Below are 19,952 nucleotides of genomic sequence, written 5' to 3'. Positions count from 1 at the left end.
AAGAACTGACATAACAGTTTTAATAAAAAATCGATAAAATAACATCATATATCACTCGTTACACGGGCTGTAAGAACTGAGTGACAGCATCGATAACAATTTGCAAGTTGATGCCATATATACAGATTTCTGTAAAGCTTTTAATAAGGTCAATCATAATATTCTACTATTAAAACTTCAGAGATTTGGGGTGGATGGCTCACTATCAAATTGGTTTAATACATACCTCACGCAAAGATCTCAGATTGTTGTTATCAGTGGGTTTTTAGGCTCTCCTTATTTACTCCAAATTTTTTTTCTATTTTTACTAAGATATTCATTTGCCTTTTAGACGACCGGTACCAGAAGAAGAAAATTGGCCCCTCTACAGCAAGGAAAAACCGAATTATTATATATTTAATGCGGATGGCTCTGGAATAGGCAAAGGACCAAGAGCACAAACCTGTGCATTTTGGAATCAATTCTTACCGAGACTGCACAATAATCCAGGTGAGAGCTATTCAAATAATCGAAATATGCACAAGTCGAAAAAATTAAATCGCAGGCGTCGTGGCAAAGGAAATTGTATGCGAAGATGGAAAAACAGATAAACAATACAACACGAGAGTGAATGTAGGCAAAACAATAAATAAACAATTTATAAATCGAATATATATGCATCTTTTATGGGAATAAGTAAAATTTGGGTGCTATGTTTTCAAGGGACAAAAAAGATGAAAGAAGGGTGCATGTAATGACCGAGTGATATGGGGTTCTATCATCTCTGCCTACCCCTACAGAGTATAGGCGTTATGTTTTGTTTTTTTATTTTTATGAATGGTATATGCAGACAAAAAAACAATTTTGCTAGACTGGCAGTGCATAAAAGAGTTGTAATAATTTTCATGTGGAAGTGAAACATAGAATTGAATCAAGGACACAATAAATTAGAGTGAAGGCGGTTTGAATGCGTACTATAAATTTAATGTTTGTAAAATCCAAAGAGCCGTTTTTTATGTTTTTATTATTCTAAGTATAAATATATATGTGTGTATTTCAATGTATAATTTAAAACTTTTCACTCTCGATTATTTAACGATTCGAGTATTTTGTTTATTATATTAAAAAAACATACATATTTTATTTACCTGAGAATAAATTACTGTGGATTTAGTGGTTTTTGCAGATAAATGCAAACAATTCACTAAGATATGTCTGTACGTGTGCTCTGTACTTAACAGTTAATTTACATAATTCCTGTCAAGTGAAGTAAACAAGAAACTCTATTCCATTATCTAGCGCCCGAGTAATTATTCAGGAAGTTAGCTAACTGTTTCAGGGAATTGTACTGAAAAGTGAACTTGTACTTGAGAAATAATACCATTATGTTATAGTTTCAGTTTCGGACACTGAAATATAGGGTACACCGGAAAGCCAAAGTTTTAAATACTTAAACCTCAGATTCAGCTCTCTTACCCGTATTTCTATTCAACAACTATCATGGTGATACGAAATAATTAATAACATACCGAATATATAATGTTTTAGTTTATTGTTTTTCTCTGTTTCTAATCTTGACAATTCAATATCTAAGCCACCCTTATCATTGAAATATTTTTATGACAATCGTGCATACTGTGACGTTTTTGTTGACGTTCTCATTTTTTTGTAAAAATATTGATTATTTAATCGAATTATTTTTTCTAAAAACTTCACAAATAAATCATCACTTTTATTATCTGTAGAGTTTTTTCGAAAATATTATTTGAATTGTTTTTGATATAGTATTATTGGAAGTATATTATATTTATGAGCAAGTTTTCTTAAGAGTTCTTTTAAGGCACTGGAAAGTATTCATGAAAATATTGAGTTAAATAAGCGAACGATCAGAAAACACTTTATATTAATCAATTTAAGGCATAATTAGATTGCTGTTTTGTGAATTTGTTTCGACAAACTTTTTTTAAATCAAAAAGAGGGAATAAACAAGTGTTTTCGGTGGTAACTCATGAAACTCCTTCCATCTTGAATTTTCTATAGTATGTTTATTGAAATATATGTCATAATGATTCTCTGAGATAAGTCAAAAGCTAATTGATAGTAACGTTAAAGGATAAGTTTTCCTATAAGGTGCGGCTTAAATGCTCAACAACCAAACACCCTTAACATTCTGAAGGGTGAAACAAAGTTAAGCTGCACTTTATGGACTTATGTATGTGGACTTAGTCTTTGGATATCAATTAGGTAGCTGGGAGTCTTTGGAAGCAAACTTAGGGGGAGTTTGGGGTGGTTTGGCGCAAAGCTCAATTTGATATACAAAATTATTAACACATTCAAAATCAGCCTTTTTTGCAAAGATTTTCAACTCATTAAAAAAAAATGTTTGTCTCAGTCAATATCTATTGAGTTGAACTATAAAGCTTGCAAAAAAATAAAGAACGTTAAAATCATCATGAAATTTTCAGTCACAAAAAATAAGTATAAAAACTGGCCCGTAGCCATGATTGGGCTAAATATAAATTGCCCCTAATAACTTTAATATCAAAATCAAATACTGAATTGAGTCTACTAATTTTGTGTGTTTCATTTTTTAGAAAAAAAAATTGGACCATTATTTCACCGTGTTAGAACATTTTCAAACTAATGAAGTTAAACTGCCGATAAATAGTGTTTTTTAAAACTAACTATTAAAGTCTAGGCATAGACCTCTCATTTTTTGAATTCAAAAATTTGCATTCATGAAATCCATGATTGTTTAAATTCAGCCAAAAATAATTTGAATGTAGCACTACACGGGTTTTAAAAGCAAAATGAAAACTAATATCACGATTGAACGACCCAGTTCCTACGTGTACTATCGTATCTACATACATTTCGCAAGATTTACAAAAGATTTGACTTTGTCTCGAGAGTCTTGAACTTTCTAGCTGGGGTGGTATTCGAAGCGCTCTCGCGAATGTATTATCTCGCGTATTTATGTACAAAATACACGAGAAAAACTGTTTTTTCGTGCCGCAAGAGCGGTTTAAAATAGCACCTCGAGAACTATTGTGATGTTTGATCGATTATTTTAGATAAAAAAAAAATAGTAAAATACAAGGATTATCTTTCAAATCGCATGGTTTTAATCAGAAAATCAGGACTACTTTTTCTGATGTGGTATATAATATTCTAAGTTAACGTTGCCATTGCATATCATGTGTCTATAAGCATTTCTTTAAATTGAACTGTTAAAAATATTTAAAAAACCATAATTTTTCAATAAAAAATTTTCTTTGGATTTATTTCAAGAAATCATTGGATTGAAAATGTTTTATACCCCGTAACTTGGGGTATTTTATTTATTTCATACATGTTTGAGTTTTCAGTAGATAATTTTAAATAGATGATTGTTTACAAAACAATGTTTCAGACACACCTGCCCAGCCGTGTGAGGGCGCAGTCACACACCCCCTGAGCAGCGCTGCATCTTCTTTCGCCATCTTGCACTTAGCGACGGCGGCCATCTTACTGCCAATCCTATCCGCCATTTTGTTCGCGCTGTAATTTATGCATATCAAACCCGTTGGAAAAAATGTGATTATACAAAATGAGAGTAGACGGATGCTTTAGGCAGACGGAATGCAAATATGCACTAAGTAGGACTAGAAGTCAGGCCTAAATGTACGTTTTCGAAGTAGATACGAATTTCGCAAAGTTTTCATATTATAGAGGATAGTCAAATACGATATGCACAGCACTATAGCGAATTGTTGTAAGTACATGGAGTTCTCGGGCATTTATATAACAATGTAGTTTTTAACACGTTCATATACGTACTTCATAATAAATAAGGCACTATTGTCAACTCGACGTATTGATTTCAAAGTGTTAGAATTTAATTATTACCGCAAAAAAGAGTAAACGACGATTTTTGCAGTAGGTTTAAATGTGCTAATGTGTTTTATTTTGAGCTGTTTAAAGTAGGTACACATCTAATACCCTCGGTAGCGTTTTTATTTTACAGTAATCGGATTAATTTTCAATAGAACATTACGTAAACTATGAAAAAATCAGGTTTCAATTTCGATGTTTGAATGTTGTCACTACGTATTATATAATATAAATAAATGTTCCGTTATTGGATATATTAAGTGTCGCTTTGTGTGCATTTATGTGCATAACTGTGTCAATCATTGTGATCTTTGTTAATATTAATAATTGTGATTAGATAATCAAAGCTACCCGGTAGTGTGAGGGTCATGTAACTATTAATACTATACCATGTATCGCGTACACACCTAGAAAATAATCATAAGATGTATTTTTGGTGTCCTCTTTTAAAATTTCAATTATTTCGTCGTTAAGATTTTTTTCTTGAAATACGATAAAACAAATCTTTAATAACAAGTAACAAATTAATAACCCAAAAATATGTAAACGAAGAAAATATTAAAACCGGTTGCTATTGAAAATTAGAAAGCATTATTAATAGACTTGCGGTCGATTCATTCAATTCTTAGAATAAAAACTTTACCTAGGTTATTACTTCAAAAATGAAACTTTGTATGGTAAATCATTACTTCACATCGCAGTTATCAAAAAATAATTTAATTTTTAGGCGAAACTTTTTGGATACTTTTCAGCAAGGGGTCAACATTTTCCCGAGAAAAAAATGTAAATAACAAGTGTCACCTTATATTTATATGACCAAATATTCTTTTTGTCGTAGATTAGTGAGAATTCGGCTTACAAACGGCTTAAAATGGCTCAGATATTTTTTCTAACCATCTTATTAACTAAACCAAATGTCTCTGGTTTTTTTACTCTATCAAAGTCCTAGAAATACTATCGCTTTTACACAAATATTTTGTATACATATTGACACAAGTATTTATATATATGTTGTCTTAAGTAGTATAAGCATATTTATAAACTAGGATTATTAATTTGATAAATTAGTTAATTGAAACCTATCTTATGATGACACTTATCAATAAATTAAATATTTACACTTTTTGTGTACAATGTACTAAATATATTCATGTGTTTTTTTCGGCTTTAACATAATGTTTGCACACTTCAAACATTTAGCTACGTGGCTGGTCCATGTATAAAGGAAATTAAAAAGTCTTTGGGAAATCTTTAAATAAATAATCCTAGCCAATAATCACTACGAGCTTAGGTTTGAGAAATTGCTATACCTTCAGAAACAAAATAAATTATATATATTTATATGTTTTTAATTATTATAAATCTTTTCAGAAAAGATTATGTATTTGATTATAAGTAATACATTAAATGCTTACTTGCAAAAAAGTTTATAAAAGAACTTACGCATCATCAATATTTAAAATAATTGTTCGCCAATAATATTCCAGTTATTAAAAAAAATAAACGCCTGCATTACTTTGTGATTCTTTGACGTGTCAAGAATCTTTTTAAAAAAAAAAATTGAACGAAATAAAACAACTACTTTGTTGAACCTTAACTTTTTGATTTAAAAAATGGAAGGTTAAGGTCAAAACGTCAGTTGGATTTTTTTTTAAATTGAAATGCTTCTTGTTTTTCTAACACGTAGGTAGTACCTCGGAATGCTAAAAAAGTAGACAATACGACACTTGTAGGTATAATATTTAATGCATATCAATTCGATTGAATTTTCTGTAAACTCTTCTTTAAAAAAGAAGTAGTAAGACGTAGAATTTAAATTAGCCTTTAGAAAAAAATTGTGAGTAGTAAACTTAAAAAAATAAGAAAAAAAGGAAAATAAACAGTTTGATGGTAAAGTGGTATAAAATGATTAAGGGAGAAAGTATAAATGTTAAAATAGGGTTACAGCAAAATGGTGTCAGCTTTATGAAATTAAAACATGATTTGGCTTTTGCATCGTAAATTTTAATTTGAAAAACATCTAACGTATCAGCGCTGGAAAAAAAAAGTAATTTAAAAAAAGCGTTTTGGTGTCTACCAAACTGATCTCTTGTGAGGACATACAAATGACACATATTTTCGAGTCATACTAATAATGAAAGAAACATTCTAGTAATTACTAATTTTTTCATTAATTAACATCGCGATTTTCAATATTAAACTATTTATATACTTAACTTTATTAGATGACACTGCATAATTTAACTATGCCTAACGGTTTCGGAACTGAACCGTTCCTTTGTCGAGGCGAAAAAATATTTACAAAAAAAGGTTTGGCCAGTTGTACAAAAAAGGTTAATTTTTAAAAGGTTTGAAGTTTAATAATTGTTGCGTTTTTGTCAAAATATGTTGTTTTATATTACGTTTACAAGCAACAAAAGATTTTGACAAAAACTATAGCTAACTTTTTAACGTAACTTTTTTTTTGCAAATGGCCCGATTAAAAAATGAGTGATTTTAACGGAGATTTATGGTTTAAAATACTGAAATTACAGTTATTTTTATCTTATGGAAATTGATAAAAAAAAATCGGATTCATATTTTATAGGAACATACTTTTAATTAACACCTGTATTACATTAATATTTATTTGTTAGTATTTATTATTACCAGTTCTCTTATTGGCAACACGAACGCCCGTTCCAGAGAACCCTATAATACCTCAGTTTTTTCAGTGCTTTTTGGATGCGAAATTTATATTAATATAATATTTACGTATAAAATAATTGTGCACAGTTTGGAGATAGAATATTTTAGTGAGGATTTCTAGTTTTAAAGCTTTTATACGCACTACATACAAAATAATAATATACTTATACCTTTACATGTCGAAATGACTAATTGTTATTTTACCAAATTATATAGAGTAATGAGCCTTGATTCTTTTTTTACTTTTTTAGAAATTTTTCTATAACTAGAAAATAAGATTAGATGGTCGTGAAAATCAATGTTATAAATGAGTATTAGGAAGAATTATTTGTTTATTTTTTGTAGTATTATTGCACCCTGGAAGTAGTTATGTTACTCTTGAATTAAATAATACAAGTTCATGCATTTTTAATTTGATGTAGTAGAGACATCTAAGATTTTACGAGTTAAGCTCTATTCTTAACCACCAACTAAATTCATTTGGATATTTTATCAAAAGATGTCACTATAAGTAAAAAATAGAAATTTCCAAGAAAATACAATACATAATAATATACATTTTCAAGATTCAAATCAATTGAAGACATTATTACTTTTAAAAAACAATAAACACAAATAGAAAAAGCTTTTAAGAAATAAATACGCATAGTTATTGTATCGTTACGAAAACTTACTGAAATTAATATAATTACTTCCCACTGAAAAATATCAAATGTTATATTGATTTCTTCAAAGATAGCCACAATAAATATTAGGGTTTTATTTATTTAAAAATAATCTCAGAGATTATTTTTGATTGTTATCGATTTATTTCGTACCTATTTCAATAATCATAACTGCCACAGTCTTGTTTTTGTAAAATTGAGGAAAAGTATTGAATTATTTGATTTTATAGTAAATTTTACATTTTTTAAATATAATTAAAGCTTTGAAATGCATCTAGTGATTTTATGTAGAAAAAATGCTTTGTGTGATGTTTTTTTCAAAAACGTTATATTTTTTCGTGTTTTTTTTTGTATGGAAACAAACTCCAAATTTTAGGTGTCGTGCAACTAATGTAGGAATTTTGATAATATATTAATTAATAAGATAGGTATCCTTAAATGTGATTAGGCCTCGCCTAGACTGTGTTTATTATTTATCTTTTTATCAGCCTGTGGCTAGGACGAAGCTCAAAAAAACATAAAAGATGACCGATTATGAATGTTTTTATCGTCAGCAGTATTTTTTATCGACAAAAGTTTGTTTGTCCACGACATGCGATTTCGATCTTTTCGAGCACGGCTGTCTAATTGATAATATGAAATTTATATAAACTACATGCCAACGATCTCCCGGAGTATCGTCATTTGGATCACTTCACACGTATTGTCCAAATCCACACGGCACGGTAAAATTTGGGCAGAGTGACATTTATTGTAATATTTTGTGTTTATTTAAAATTTATTTAGCGGCTATTCTCAAATAAAAATCCCGCTTAATGAAATCCGGTAGAGATAAGTCGGCTTCATGGAGTGCTCCTTGGCGTGAAATGGTTTTTTTTTATCGAAACCTTTGTTTTTATTAGGGCCAGTTGCATCAGACAAAGTTGATTTATAATAAGTTAATAATTTTTGTGTTTTTGTCAACACGAACAAAACAGGTTTCATAAAAAAAACAACAACTCATTTTTTTAAATTTTGACATAAAACGCAATTTTATTTTTAATTTTTAAATTTACTTTTTTTGTTGCAATGGGGATAAAAATATAATCTTCTACGAATACCAATAAAAACATTAAATGGATTTAAAACAATTAATTGTATTCCCAAAATCAATATGGATATTGGGGAGAAATGTTTTCATATTTAACTTTAAAAAAAAATATGTCACTAGAAAAACACGACATGTTTGGCATTTATAGGTGTGACGTCAAGATTCGTGACGATGTTTTAAAAAAATCGAATTCTTTGGAACAAAGTTGAAAATGAACATGAATCGTGACGTATTAGGGGTGTGGCCAATGCAATTACCGTTTTTGAAAGAATTAAAAAAAAAATTACGGACCCTTTTTTACTTTGAAAATATAGGAAAAATTGTGATATTTCCCTATTGGGCCTGAATCGCCAGTATTTTTCTTTTTTAATGTATTTAAACACTTCTTACCAGCTTGTGTAGAATTAATTTTAAGTAAACTATCACTACCGGATGAAATAAAACACACATATTCAAAGAAACCCATAACCATAGAAATAATACGCGTGGCGGCAAACAAAATAAATGGTTAAAAACTGGATTTCAGCAGTCGTGGATAATCGCAGTCGTGGCTTTTTTAAAATCGGAACGGACCGCCGACGAATGCTGCATTGTTTCACTGTTTACAAAAGAAACATTCATAATAAGGCCACCGACAAGCTTTCATTAGTAAGTTGTATTTGTATGTATAATTATTATTTTAATATTCATATAACATATTGAAATGAGCGGTATTTAAATTTAAAATGCTTAAAAACAAGGCGAAGAAAAAGAAAAATTATACGAAAGAAACGTACACATTTTTCTCTAAACATTGCTCACACTTTTTTTATACAAAGTCTTTATTCAGAAAAAAAATCATTTTCACTTTTAAAAAATCAGTTATGTAAGTCTCGATAAGCCGCTTCTTAATTTATTATCGAGTGCTCGAACATAAGTCAAATATTTTACTAAAAAGCTAAAGAAAACGGAAACAAATAAAAAATGTACGTTTATTTCAGTACACTTATTTTTTTTCCATATTATTTGTTTAATATCCAATTTACATAGTATTTCATAGTCAAACTTTTACAAACATTTTTATTTTATGAAAGTGACAAACGATTTCCACAAAAAGTACTTGTTATTTTTGTGTAAGTTTTTAAAATGAAAAGGAGTCAGATCTGAGAACGAAAACAGACTTTTTGAATAAAATAAAAGAGTAAAGTTTTCAAGGGACACAAGTCGCTTGTTTCTTGTATTCAGTTTAGGTAAAATAAATTAAAGACACCCCGAATGAATTGATGTGATTCTGGGAAACATACTAAATTAATATATTTATATGAATTTATTTGTATGCTTAAGAAAATATGTGTTTTGGTCACATTATTCTAACAAAAGGAACAATTTTATTTTGCAACATTTTTGCTGATCAGCTAAGTAGGTCTGTGGCCTTATTTTGCAGCTAATTCGTTTCGTAAATTCATTCGTATCGTATGAGAGGAAAACGACAGCGAAATACGATTTCGATTGCGTTAGAGTGAGATTATTATATGACGAGCGAACGAACTTACGAAACGAAACTGTGACAGAACAAGCCTGTTGCTGAGTATATTTATTTCGCACAGATAGTTACTGTGGGAGAAGCGACACCTAATTTGTCGCCTTCGTAGTGTTTGCGGTAGTATCGCTTTATTCAAATGATTCTTATGTTTTTGATCGAAAATCGTTTTCCGTGTACGTTTTATTCATATGAAAATGTATTAATATCTTATAGAGAAGTGCCAAATTCAATTGGACGTATTCGTTCAAAGAGCGCTGTTTTATTATTTAAAAAATATAATGATTCAAAATTACGAAGCTTGTATTGAAAACATATTATGCAAAGAAAAATCAATGTACTCGTATTAGTAGTTAATCACACCGCCCAACTGTATCTTATCGTAAATCCATAATATAATATCAGTGTTTTGATGTTTTTAGTGATATATAAATAAACAAACAAATAAATACTTTGTTCACAAAAGTAACTTTTCAATTCACTCAATAGATTAAAAACAAAATAATATATACCTACACTTCACCGAAGCACAATTTTAAAATACACATAAAAAATATTACATGAATCTGGTACCATTTTATTGAAGGTTATTTAAGGTATTAAATACCTACTTGTAACAGGATATTTATAATAAACAAATGTTTCGTTTGAATTGTTAGTTTTTAAAGCATATTTACATTCATATTTAATAATATCTCATATAACGACTTGTAGGTTTCCTATAATGTAAACACTTCTTATGAAATGAATCATATCAATATTTACATAGAAAATTCACCTTACTGTTCAAACATATATACTATGGTAGCATTAGAATATACAAAACCTTGTATGACTATGGAAATAAAATATATTTTAACGTTGGATTCCTGCATTTTTATTGTTGTTTATTATTTATACATTGATAATAGTAAAATATGATGTTTTGTTAAGGCTCCCGGCAATTCGAATTACGATTTTGAAGTTTTGTCGTGAAAAACCAGCGAGGTTCCTACAATACTACCCTTATACGAGAAAAATCTATCTGCCCCCCCCCCTCCTCACCATACGACCTTAATTTAATTTCAATTCTCGTATGACAGATATTTTAAAGACGAGGTATTTAATTTTCTTTCTATTGAAGCCATACGATAAAAATCGGAAAAACCAGTTAAAAAGAAGAACTTGCTACTGACGTCATGCCTTAATTATGATTTAATAAACTTTAGATTGAAGTTTTCTGGATAAAGATAAAAGAAGAACACCCAGGGCTGGCAAGGGAAGTTTTAAATTATTAGTGCCATTCATTAATGTATTATGCTACTAGCATGTATGTGAAGTAACGTTCTCGTCAATGATGGACCCAAAGAAAAATACACCAATTAAAAAACGATTTGGTTATTTGCCTTTAAAAAACAGAACCACGATTCGACAAATCGTTTAAAAAAACTGGTTTAGTCTTATGAAAGTTATTGTAAGTATAGGACCTCAAACCATTGCTTTTTCTTTTACCTAGCTTGCGATTGCGACTCCCCAAACAAGGCTTTCCAACACCCCTGGGAGTCGCGACCCACAGGTTAAAAAACACTGATCCAAACGAACAAAAAAGTTTGTAGTCGTTTGGTTTTGGATTTGTACGTAAACGACGAAAATACGTGTTTTCTACAAACGACATTCAAGACGAATTACGAACACGAATATTTTTGTTTGTTTAAATATTTTCATTACCCAATATATTTAGTCTACCGAATAGTGTAACTTTATTTATAACTAGCGCATACCTATAGTCACCGATTAAACAATTGACTGCCATGCATAAGGTCTCAGGATCGATTCAATGAATCTGTCAACGAAGACTTGAAATATATCAGAAGTCAAAGGTGTTTTTAAGCTACAATATAATGAACTCACTTTAGGGTTTTGGAATGGTCTAAGCTCCCCTAAGAAACAATTTATAAAAAAACGATAGGGACACGTCAATAATTTATATTCAAAGTGTTTAAAAAAAAAATATCGCTCTAATGCCATAATCCAGGAAGAAAATGCGACAGTACGTTTTTTTTTAAAAATAAATATCCAAATATATTTTTTTTACGAAAAAAAATCACAACGCATACCTAACTCTATGAGGCCAAGAGCCCTGTGTTGAGTTGAGATACAACATAATGGAAAGTGGAAGCATGTACATTATTAAATATTACCAAATATCAATCAATCTATATTCCCTTTCCGCACTTACGGTGCATAGGGCAATGCATTGGTACACCAAACGCAGCGTGTCTTGATCATTTTTGCTACATGAAGGTAAGATAATCAGTCTTACGCTCCAGGTACCAGTTCAGCGACTATGAAATATTCTAGTAAGAAAACACCCTTTTAAATAAATATTTCATATTAACCATGCCAGGAATCGAACCCGAGACCATTACAGACCATTACACCACGAGGCCGAAAAAAAATACCAAATATAAAATTGAAAATTATTACATAAGTATTGGTTTCAATCAACATCTGGACAACACGCTTAATAGTATATTAATCTATGCAATATCTCGCATCAGTCCGCTGCAATGGTGTCTTCCCTTAGACGAAATCCAAACTTGTACACTTCTCCTGAAAATGTCTGATTGGATGAAGAAAAGTCAAACCAAACCGCCTTTTCTCTTAGTACGATATGCACCCTTTTTGGCCACCTTTAGGAAACGCCAAAAAGGTAACTACATATCCGTAGAACCATACTTTCTCTTAATTTCAATTCATTTCCTTTCCTAGATCCTCGTCCAGTCTTCTTTCAAACTCCTTTTCAAATCCGGCTCCACATTTTTCAACATATTACGAGTATGACGGAAGTATTTTTATGAATTAATTTATATGTAGTTAAAAAAAGCAGATGACGGAAATTGATGTTCATGTACTCGTAGGTGGTAAAGGTAAGAGTAAAAATATTTTAGCATTTCAGTGGACATCGTGCATAGTAATGAAGAATTTAAGTAAAGTTGAATAATAAGTACACTCGATTATTATGTTAATGTTAGTTTTACAATTAAGATTCGTTCTGTCCATTAACATATAAGTGCTAGAATAATTGTGCAAATATTGAATAAAGAAATCGCGTTTTATCTTGTGTTTAAGGACACGACCCAAGTTATGCAAATATTCTTGATTCTTATTCAATATTTGTATAGTAGGAATGAAAAAAATTATGAAAAAGCTTAATTTTCATTTACAATTTTTATTTTAACTCTTCGCTTACAAAATAAATTCTTTAGAATGAAGTGTACAACTAACATTATATCATATATATACCTACTTATCAAGCGCTGTTATAGACCTAATAATGATATGCACCACTTTTGGTCAAATATACTATTACGTAGTATTTGCAATAAAAATCCATGACTTACGTCCACTATCCATTAAAATATTTAATAATGAAAACATGTTTAAAAAGGCTATAAAAAATGTAAAGTGAAGTTAGGTTGAAGTAAAATGCACTATACTATTAAACTAAGCAATTCAAAAAAATCTTATGTATCGTATTATCAGCGATATGATTTTTAACCGGAATTTTTCAACAACTTTCTGATCATTGACGTCGTTTAATGTAGTTCGTTTTTATTGAAATCTTTTCAAATGTTTTTTTCTTACTTTTTTGAGAAAGTTTGCCGCATAATTTCTGCATCTTAGAGGCAGACGGATGCAAATACAAACGTGAAATTTTCAATATAGTCTAAAGAATCTACTTTCTCTAATTGATTTCTAATAATTTATAGCATTCATTTGTATTTTTAGCATACTTAATAAATTGGTTCTTTCATTATAGGACGTTTCTTCAAAATCAATGGACATAAAGTGGATACAAATATCGATATGTCGTTTCATCAAAATCTGGATTTGCATCCGTCTATTTATTTATTTATGCTTTATTAAGTTAGTTCATAACATCTTAAGAACTAATATAAACTTTTAATAATATAACCATTTTTTTATCAAAATTTCTCAAAAACATATTTTTTCAAATTAATTTTAAATTTTTCAATTTTTTATATTTCCTTTATTTCTTCAGGTAACTCAATCAACCAATACAGCTTCAATCTCTAGTACAATGAGTTTTGAGATTCTGTTTTTCTCCTCATTGGTATTCTTATCTTTTTTTACCCCGTGTTTCATATGTATGATATTGTTGGCTATATTTTATAATTGTTTTTATTTTATTCATCCCCTTAATTATTTTATGCATAAAAATTGCTACATTATATTTTATTGGTTGCTTTACTGTGAGCAAGCTAATTTCTTTGTGCATTCTTTCTACATAAGAATAGATATTTCTTTTGAGTATAATCCTCATCGCCTTATTTTGAAGAATTTGTATATTTTAAATTTCTCCTTCATTACATAAAAAAATAATAGAAGAACAGTAATTTATGTGTGGACATATTATTGTTCTACATATAAGAATACTACTTTTTTATATCTATTACATTTCGTACTCTTCCCATAAATGAATTTTTTTTTGTTAGATATTGAGTACCTTTTTTTTCTCTGAGGTAGAGATTCAATGCTCTTCTTTTTACCGCGCGTAAGAAAATAATTATTGTATCCAATTTCCCGTAGGGCAGTCCGTGGGACGCTAGTTTAACAGTTGGCTGTTTAATCAACAGCGCCAAAGCGGTTGATATTGTAATGAATAAAAAATAGGAGAAATGATGCAGAAAATTCCGCTGACAACTGTCAACAAACGGAGGCCATAGGGTTAGCTGGGCCATGCATATGAAAGACGAGTGCCTACTTTACAAGGCATCAGATTCTAGGCGTCCTGGACGGCCACCGCTGACCATTCGTTGGCGGTTCATGACAGTACTACGGACGCCAACCCGACTTGGAAGGATGCACATGACCTGATAGCTGACAGAGATACCTGAAGGCTCTTTGTGTGCTCATACTAGGGAGCGGACATGGAATGTGTATGAACTTTAAAAAAAATATCGTTTTTATCCCTAAAAAAATAAAATAATTTATTTTCTCAGAATTTGGTAGAAAATAAGGTTAAAATGTTTTGAAGTAATTCTTTACAAAACTTAATAAAAAAAACCCACAAGTCAATTCACATTCTAAGAATCGAAATGTTTTGATGACAATAAGAGTAATATTCTTAATTGAAAATTTTTAATTTACTTTTAGCATGTTAGTCAATAGATTGTGTTTTTCTAATGACATTTATTGGTGGAACTGCATTTTAATAATAATAATATGCAGTGGGCACATACGTTTATAGCTTGCACTTGTACCACTGATTAAAAACATTGTTTTTTATTTCTTTGTAATTTATACATGTTATCCTAAAAATATTAATAATTAAAAATAAAATAAACAAACTTTTCTAAGACGTCACCCCCCATTACGTACACAAGAATTGTTTTTTTTCTTTTACGTAATGGGAAACGTTATTGTAAATATAAGTTTTTAATTCATGTAAAAGTTGTATTCAGTAGTAATATTGGATTTGAAAATTTTATCTAAAAAAACATATCCATTTATAACATAGACATTTATTTAATCTTCCACCAGTCGGCCACGACGAAACCCGGTCACTGGTAAAAATTATAAATAAAAGTAAAATAAAACTTTTTTTATTATTATGTTAGTCTTTAGTTACTACCTTTATTTCATATACTTAATTCAACTATTTAAACAAGCTGAAAATTTCCATAATAAAACGACAATTCTACGGAGTAAATGTAAACAAAAACTTCAATATATTTTAATAGGGAAACCGAGAATTACCTATAAATTGTATATTTATGGCATCATGAAAGATAGATAATGGTGCAGTTTATGGTAAAATCATTTCCATGCATAAATCACTGTTTTCAGGTAAGTATTTTCTTATTATTGATTATATTGGATGTGATATCCGAGTTGATTGGAAGATGGTTCCGGAACTTATTAAAATAATAGCATAATTACGACAGGTTTGGTATTGAAAATAACATTAACAGTAAATAACAATCGATAATTTGCATGTCAACTTTATGAATTTGTTTATAAATAATAAACTTTGAGTAATTACGATGGAAGGTTACAAAATTATTGATGATTATCAGAAGGGCATGTTGTCGTTATCTGATCTGCACGTGTATCTGGTATATTCACTTAAATCATATATGACGCTGTATTAGATAAGGTTATCTTTTGAGTGAGACCAGTGTTTCCCAGCCTTCTTTATGCCATGCCCCACCGTAGTATTTTCCAAAGTCAGATGCCCCGCCGGCATCTTTTTTAAGTAAACAGCAGGTAAATTTTCAAATCATATTGTAATATGTGTGTAAACATATAAACCCCTGAAGCTGAAATGATTACAAAACACAAATTGAAAATGTAATTTAGTGGAATAAAATAAAAATGAAAACAATAATAAAACAAAGTGACAATTGAATTTTAGTACAAACACACACATATCTTGCCGCCTAATTCATGATTAAATTCAGTTACGCTTGTTACAAAGAAATTTGATGTACGGATCTAACTTAGTAAATTTCAATCTTAGGTCCCCTCTCTATACCTCTATCAGATATATCCAATCCTCAACCAACTCCCCAGGGAGAAAATCCAGCCAGTCTGCAAGCATTTGGACATACTCTAAAAATTGTTAAATTTAGATTTCTCTTATTTCCTGGAATGTGCTTTCAGTTGCTGGTTTAAAAAAATTACTAAGTTTGCTAATAAAATAAAAATACGCATGTACATTTTGTATATCTTTATAAGATCGCCAGTTGCTCATTCGTATTCTAGTGTGGCCTTTAGAGTATATTCTACATCCGTATCCTTTGCACACGTAATTGTCAATTTAATACTATTAGGAATCATTAAATCAGAGTCGGTTTGTAGTCCCATGATAGTATTGCGGATTCGCTCACTGCTTAAGGCTGTAGTCTGGTAAAACGCGCGCAAAATTAGGAAATCATACGATTTTGCCATTTAAAAACAAATGTTTTTTTTAAAAATAAAAACATAAATTACATAAAAACTATTTTTTCAATGTATTTCTGTTAAAAAATATACTTAAAAGTTTTATGTTAGTAAAATATAATTACTTTTAAGCTGGCAGATTACGCCATTTCAAATTAAGACTTAACTTAGGTATCTGGGATCTCAATAAAGACTAAGTATTGAACTATAATTTGTGTCAATAGTTTAAAGACAATACATTTAATATAAAAGTGGCGGCAAAAAAATCTTATTTTTTTATTTTTGAAAAGAATTACAAGTATTTTAAATCACATACATTTTTGTGACATTTTTCTTTATTTATACGTAAAATTATGCCTTCGGTAATACTTAAAAAAATATATTTATCGAAATATTTTAGTTGAAATCTTTTTTTATAAAGTTGCATTTTTATTTCATTATATTTTTATATTATAGAGGATTATTCTGGTTGTAATATTCAATTTATAACAACATCTTATTAACGTTTTTATGACCTTCATACCTGCCCTTACCGCTACCATTTTCTTCAATCTTAAAATTGTCTGAAGCAATTCTGAATTATAAAAACTACAACATTTATTTAAAACAAAGGTAAATAAAAATGTTATTTTAAAAGAATGTAGTTATTTATTTTAAATATTATTTTATGATAATAATTAATATAAGGTTATAGCAGACTCTCACATAGGCATCAAAAGATGCAGGTTCTTTTAATAATTGTACATTTTCTATACCTTTTGTAACCTAGTCTGTAACTTATCTTTTAAGATAAATTGTTTCTTCTTTTCTAACTTCAACTGGCAACATGTTTAAAAATTTTAGGGCTAGATAATTGAAGCTATTTTTAGCCATAGAAAAATGCTTGCCATATTTAATTTCTAGTTGCATAAGCGTATTTTGCGGTATTAATAAACTCTAGGTTGTAATTAATGTAAAGCATTATTTTACTTAATTTTTATATGAATATCAACAAAATATTGTAAACCTTTTTATCGTTTTATTCATAAGTAAAGAAAATATAAACACACAGAATACACAAAAAGAAAACTTAGTCAAAAGATAAACCAATATAATGAAATAAAATAATATTCAAAAAGTAAAATAAAAATTAAAAAGTTTAGAGCCTTAAGAAATTTGACACAAAACGATAACGACGTATCTATATTTTTTAATTTTAATTATTCCTGCAGTTGCTTTGTTTTTCGTTTCTAAATTAAAAAACTTAAATTACGTCAAAATAACTTATACATTTATTACAAACGCTTTTTCAAATTCCAAACCAAAGTACTTTAATAAAACGTCTTTTAAGTAAAGTGATGACATAGTCTAAATTCACCTACAAAGAGATAGTAATCTTTTAAATGAAATATTTTTTATTGATCGTAAAATAAGTGTGAAATACATTTAAGTGCATATAAATAATGAAATATATTTATTTACCATTATGACTTTATATGTTTATGCATTTGTATTCGTAAAGATATAAACTCGTATACGCTTTGCACGTAATAAAACTGAGAATCGATAAAACTCGTAACTAAAAATATGGAAATAAATGCACGCAAGATTTTGTACAAAAAGTACTGAAATAGTTGATTTGCTATTTTTAAATATGAAACCGTAAACTCGTAAAGAAATATATTTTCTAAAGAAAAATCAGAATGATAATGTTTTTGAACTATGTAGCTCTAACAAGTACAGCAATTAAATATTTTGTTTTGTATTTTTGATTTTATTAATTTTTCACGTCCATAAGGCTATTACCATAGATATATTGTGTATTATCTATTCAGTGGCTATTACATACATGTATAAAAAAACACGAGTAGGTATATAAACAACATAAAAAATACGAAATAAAGAAATAAAATATAGAAAAGGCTGTATGAGATATTAAAAATAAAAATTAGATAAACAAATAAATACAAACATATGAATGAAATACAGTTAAAAGGTTAAAAGCAGCTAGGTACATAATATTAAGATATAATGTCAACTTCTATTTGATATGGAACATGTACATTATTTTTTTAAATTTACGAGACTCACGTTAAAGACGTCGGGTCGCGTCGATGACGTTAGTATATTGGTTGGCAAGTAAATGCATCCGTACTACTGGTAAATTCGAGCTGTAATTGGTCGATGATGTACCGCAGTACAACAGAGTATAACATTAGGTAACTCGACCAGGCACTCGCACATCAATAAAATTTATGAGTTCACAACAATCAAACATTGTTTATTATTAATTTACAAATTTCTTGCGAAAAAATAACATAGATACTTAATAACAGGGAAACTATATAAAACCAATTAACGTAAAATCAAAACGGAGTGCTCTCTGTTTATGATAGTCTCCATCTAACATGGCACAGCCTGTTCTACGATGGAGGTTTTCTATCTTTAGAGTAAAAATAGTCTTATACTAATAAAACAATAACATAAAAAAGATAAACTTAAACTACTTCATTATATATGCCTAGCTAATCAAATGTAAGAAATTAAAAATAGTTATTATACAAATATGAAGTATACATATGTGCCAAGAATACATGTTACTTAAACATAAATAAAATAGTATAATAAATGATTAAACAAATATAAAGCAATGAAATACATAAAAATAAAAATTATATATGTACCAATTATAAAAAGTTCTACGTTTTTTGATTTACATATATTTTTTTTTAAATCTCTAGCTACACTATTAATATGTGCAGTTACTTTTATTTTTAAATTTGTTATACATTTTGAGTCTTTTATAATTGGCAATAAATCATTAAATATTTTTGGAGCAATTACATTGTATCGATGTTATTATTTTAAATTTTAAAAAAAATACGTCGGTTTCCTAATGTTTGGATACCTTAATAATCATTTAAATACGTGTTATTTATATATTCAATCGGTATATTTTGTTTAAAATTGATAAAACGCAAAAATTTATGCTGAACACTCCTTAAGTCCTTAACATAAACCCTGTAATACGGTGACCAAATAATTGAGTTATTTTCGAGTTTACTCCGCACTAGGACAACAAACAGTTTTTTTATTATTTTTATAGACTCGCAATCTCGCAGCAGCAAAAATCTCAAGTTTCTGATGTTTTTATTTGTAATGTTTTGTTTATGTTGAATAAAACCCAGTTTTTCATAAAATACGAGCAGAA

At 29.0% G+C, this 19,952-nt stretch overlaps 1 protein-coding gene across 1 annotated transcript in view; it reads left to right on the top strand.

Annotated features, from left to right (window-relative positions):
• The window catches only part of LOC148282231 (acetylcholinesterase-like), a 136,155-nt gene extending 125,475 nt beyond the window's left edge, over positions 1 to 10,680 (top strand). Inside the window, exons 6-7 of the mRNA XM_088225411.1 lie at positions 332 to 489; positions 3,392 to 10,680. Coding sequence (XP_088081537.1) covers positions 332 to 489; positions 3,392 to 3,525 — 292 coding nt within the window. The 3' untranslated portion in view covers positions 3,526 to 10,680. The remainder of the gene's footprint in view (positions 1 to 331; positions 490 to 3,391) is intronic.
• The last annotated feature ends 9,272 nt before the right edge of the window (positions 10,681 to 19,952 follow it).

The sequence above is a fragment of the Micrasema longulum genome, unplaced genomic scaffold (genome assembly GCF_059751315.1).
Source record: "Micrasema longulum isolate JH-2025_06_02 unplaced genomic scaffold, ASM5975131v1 h1tg000357l, whole genome shotgun sequence".
NCBI lineage: Eukaryota > Metazoa > Arthropoda > Insecta > Trichoptera > Brachycentridae > Micrasema > Micrasema longulum.
This window is presented reverse-complemented; position numbering and strand designations above follow the sequence as displayed.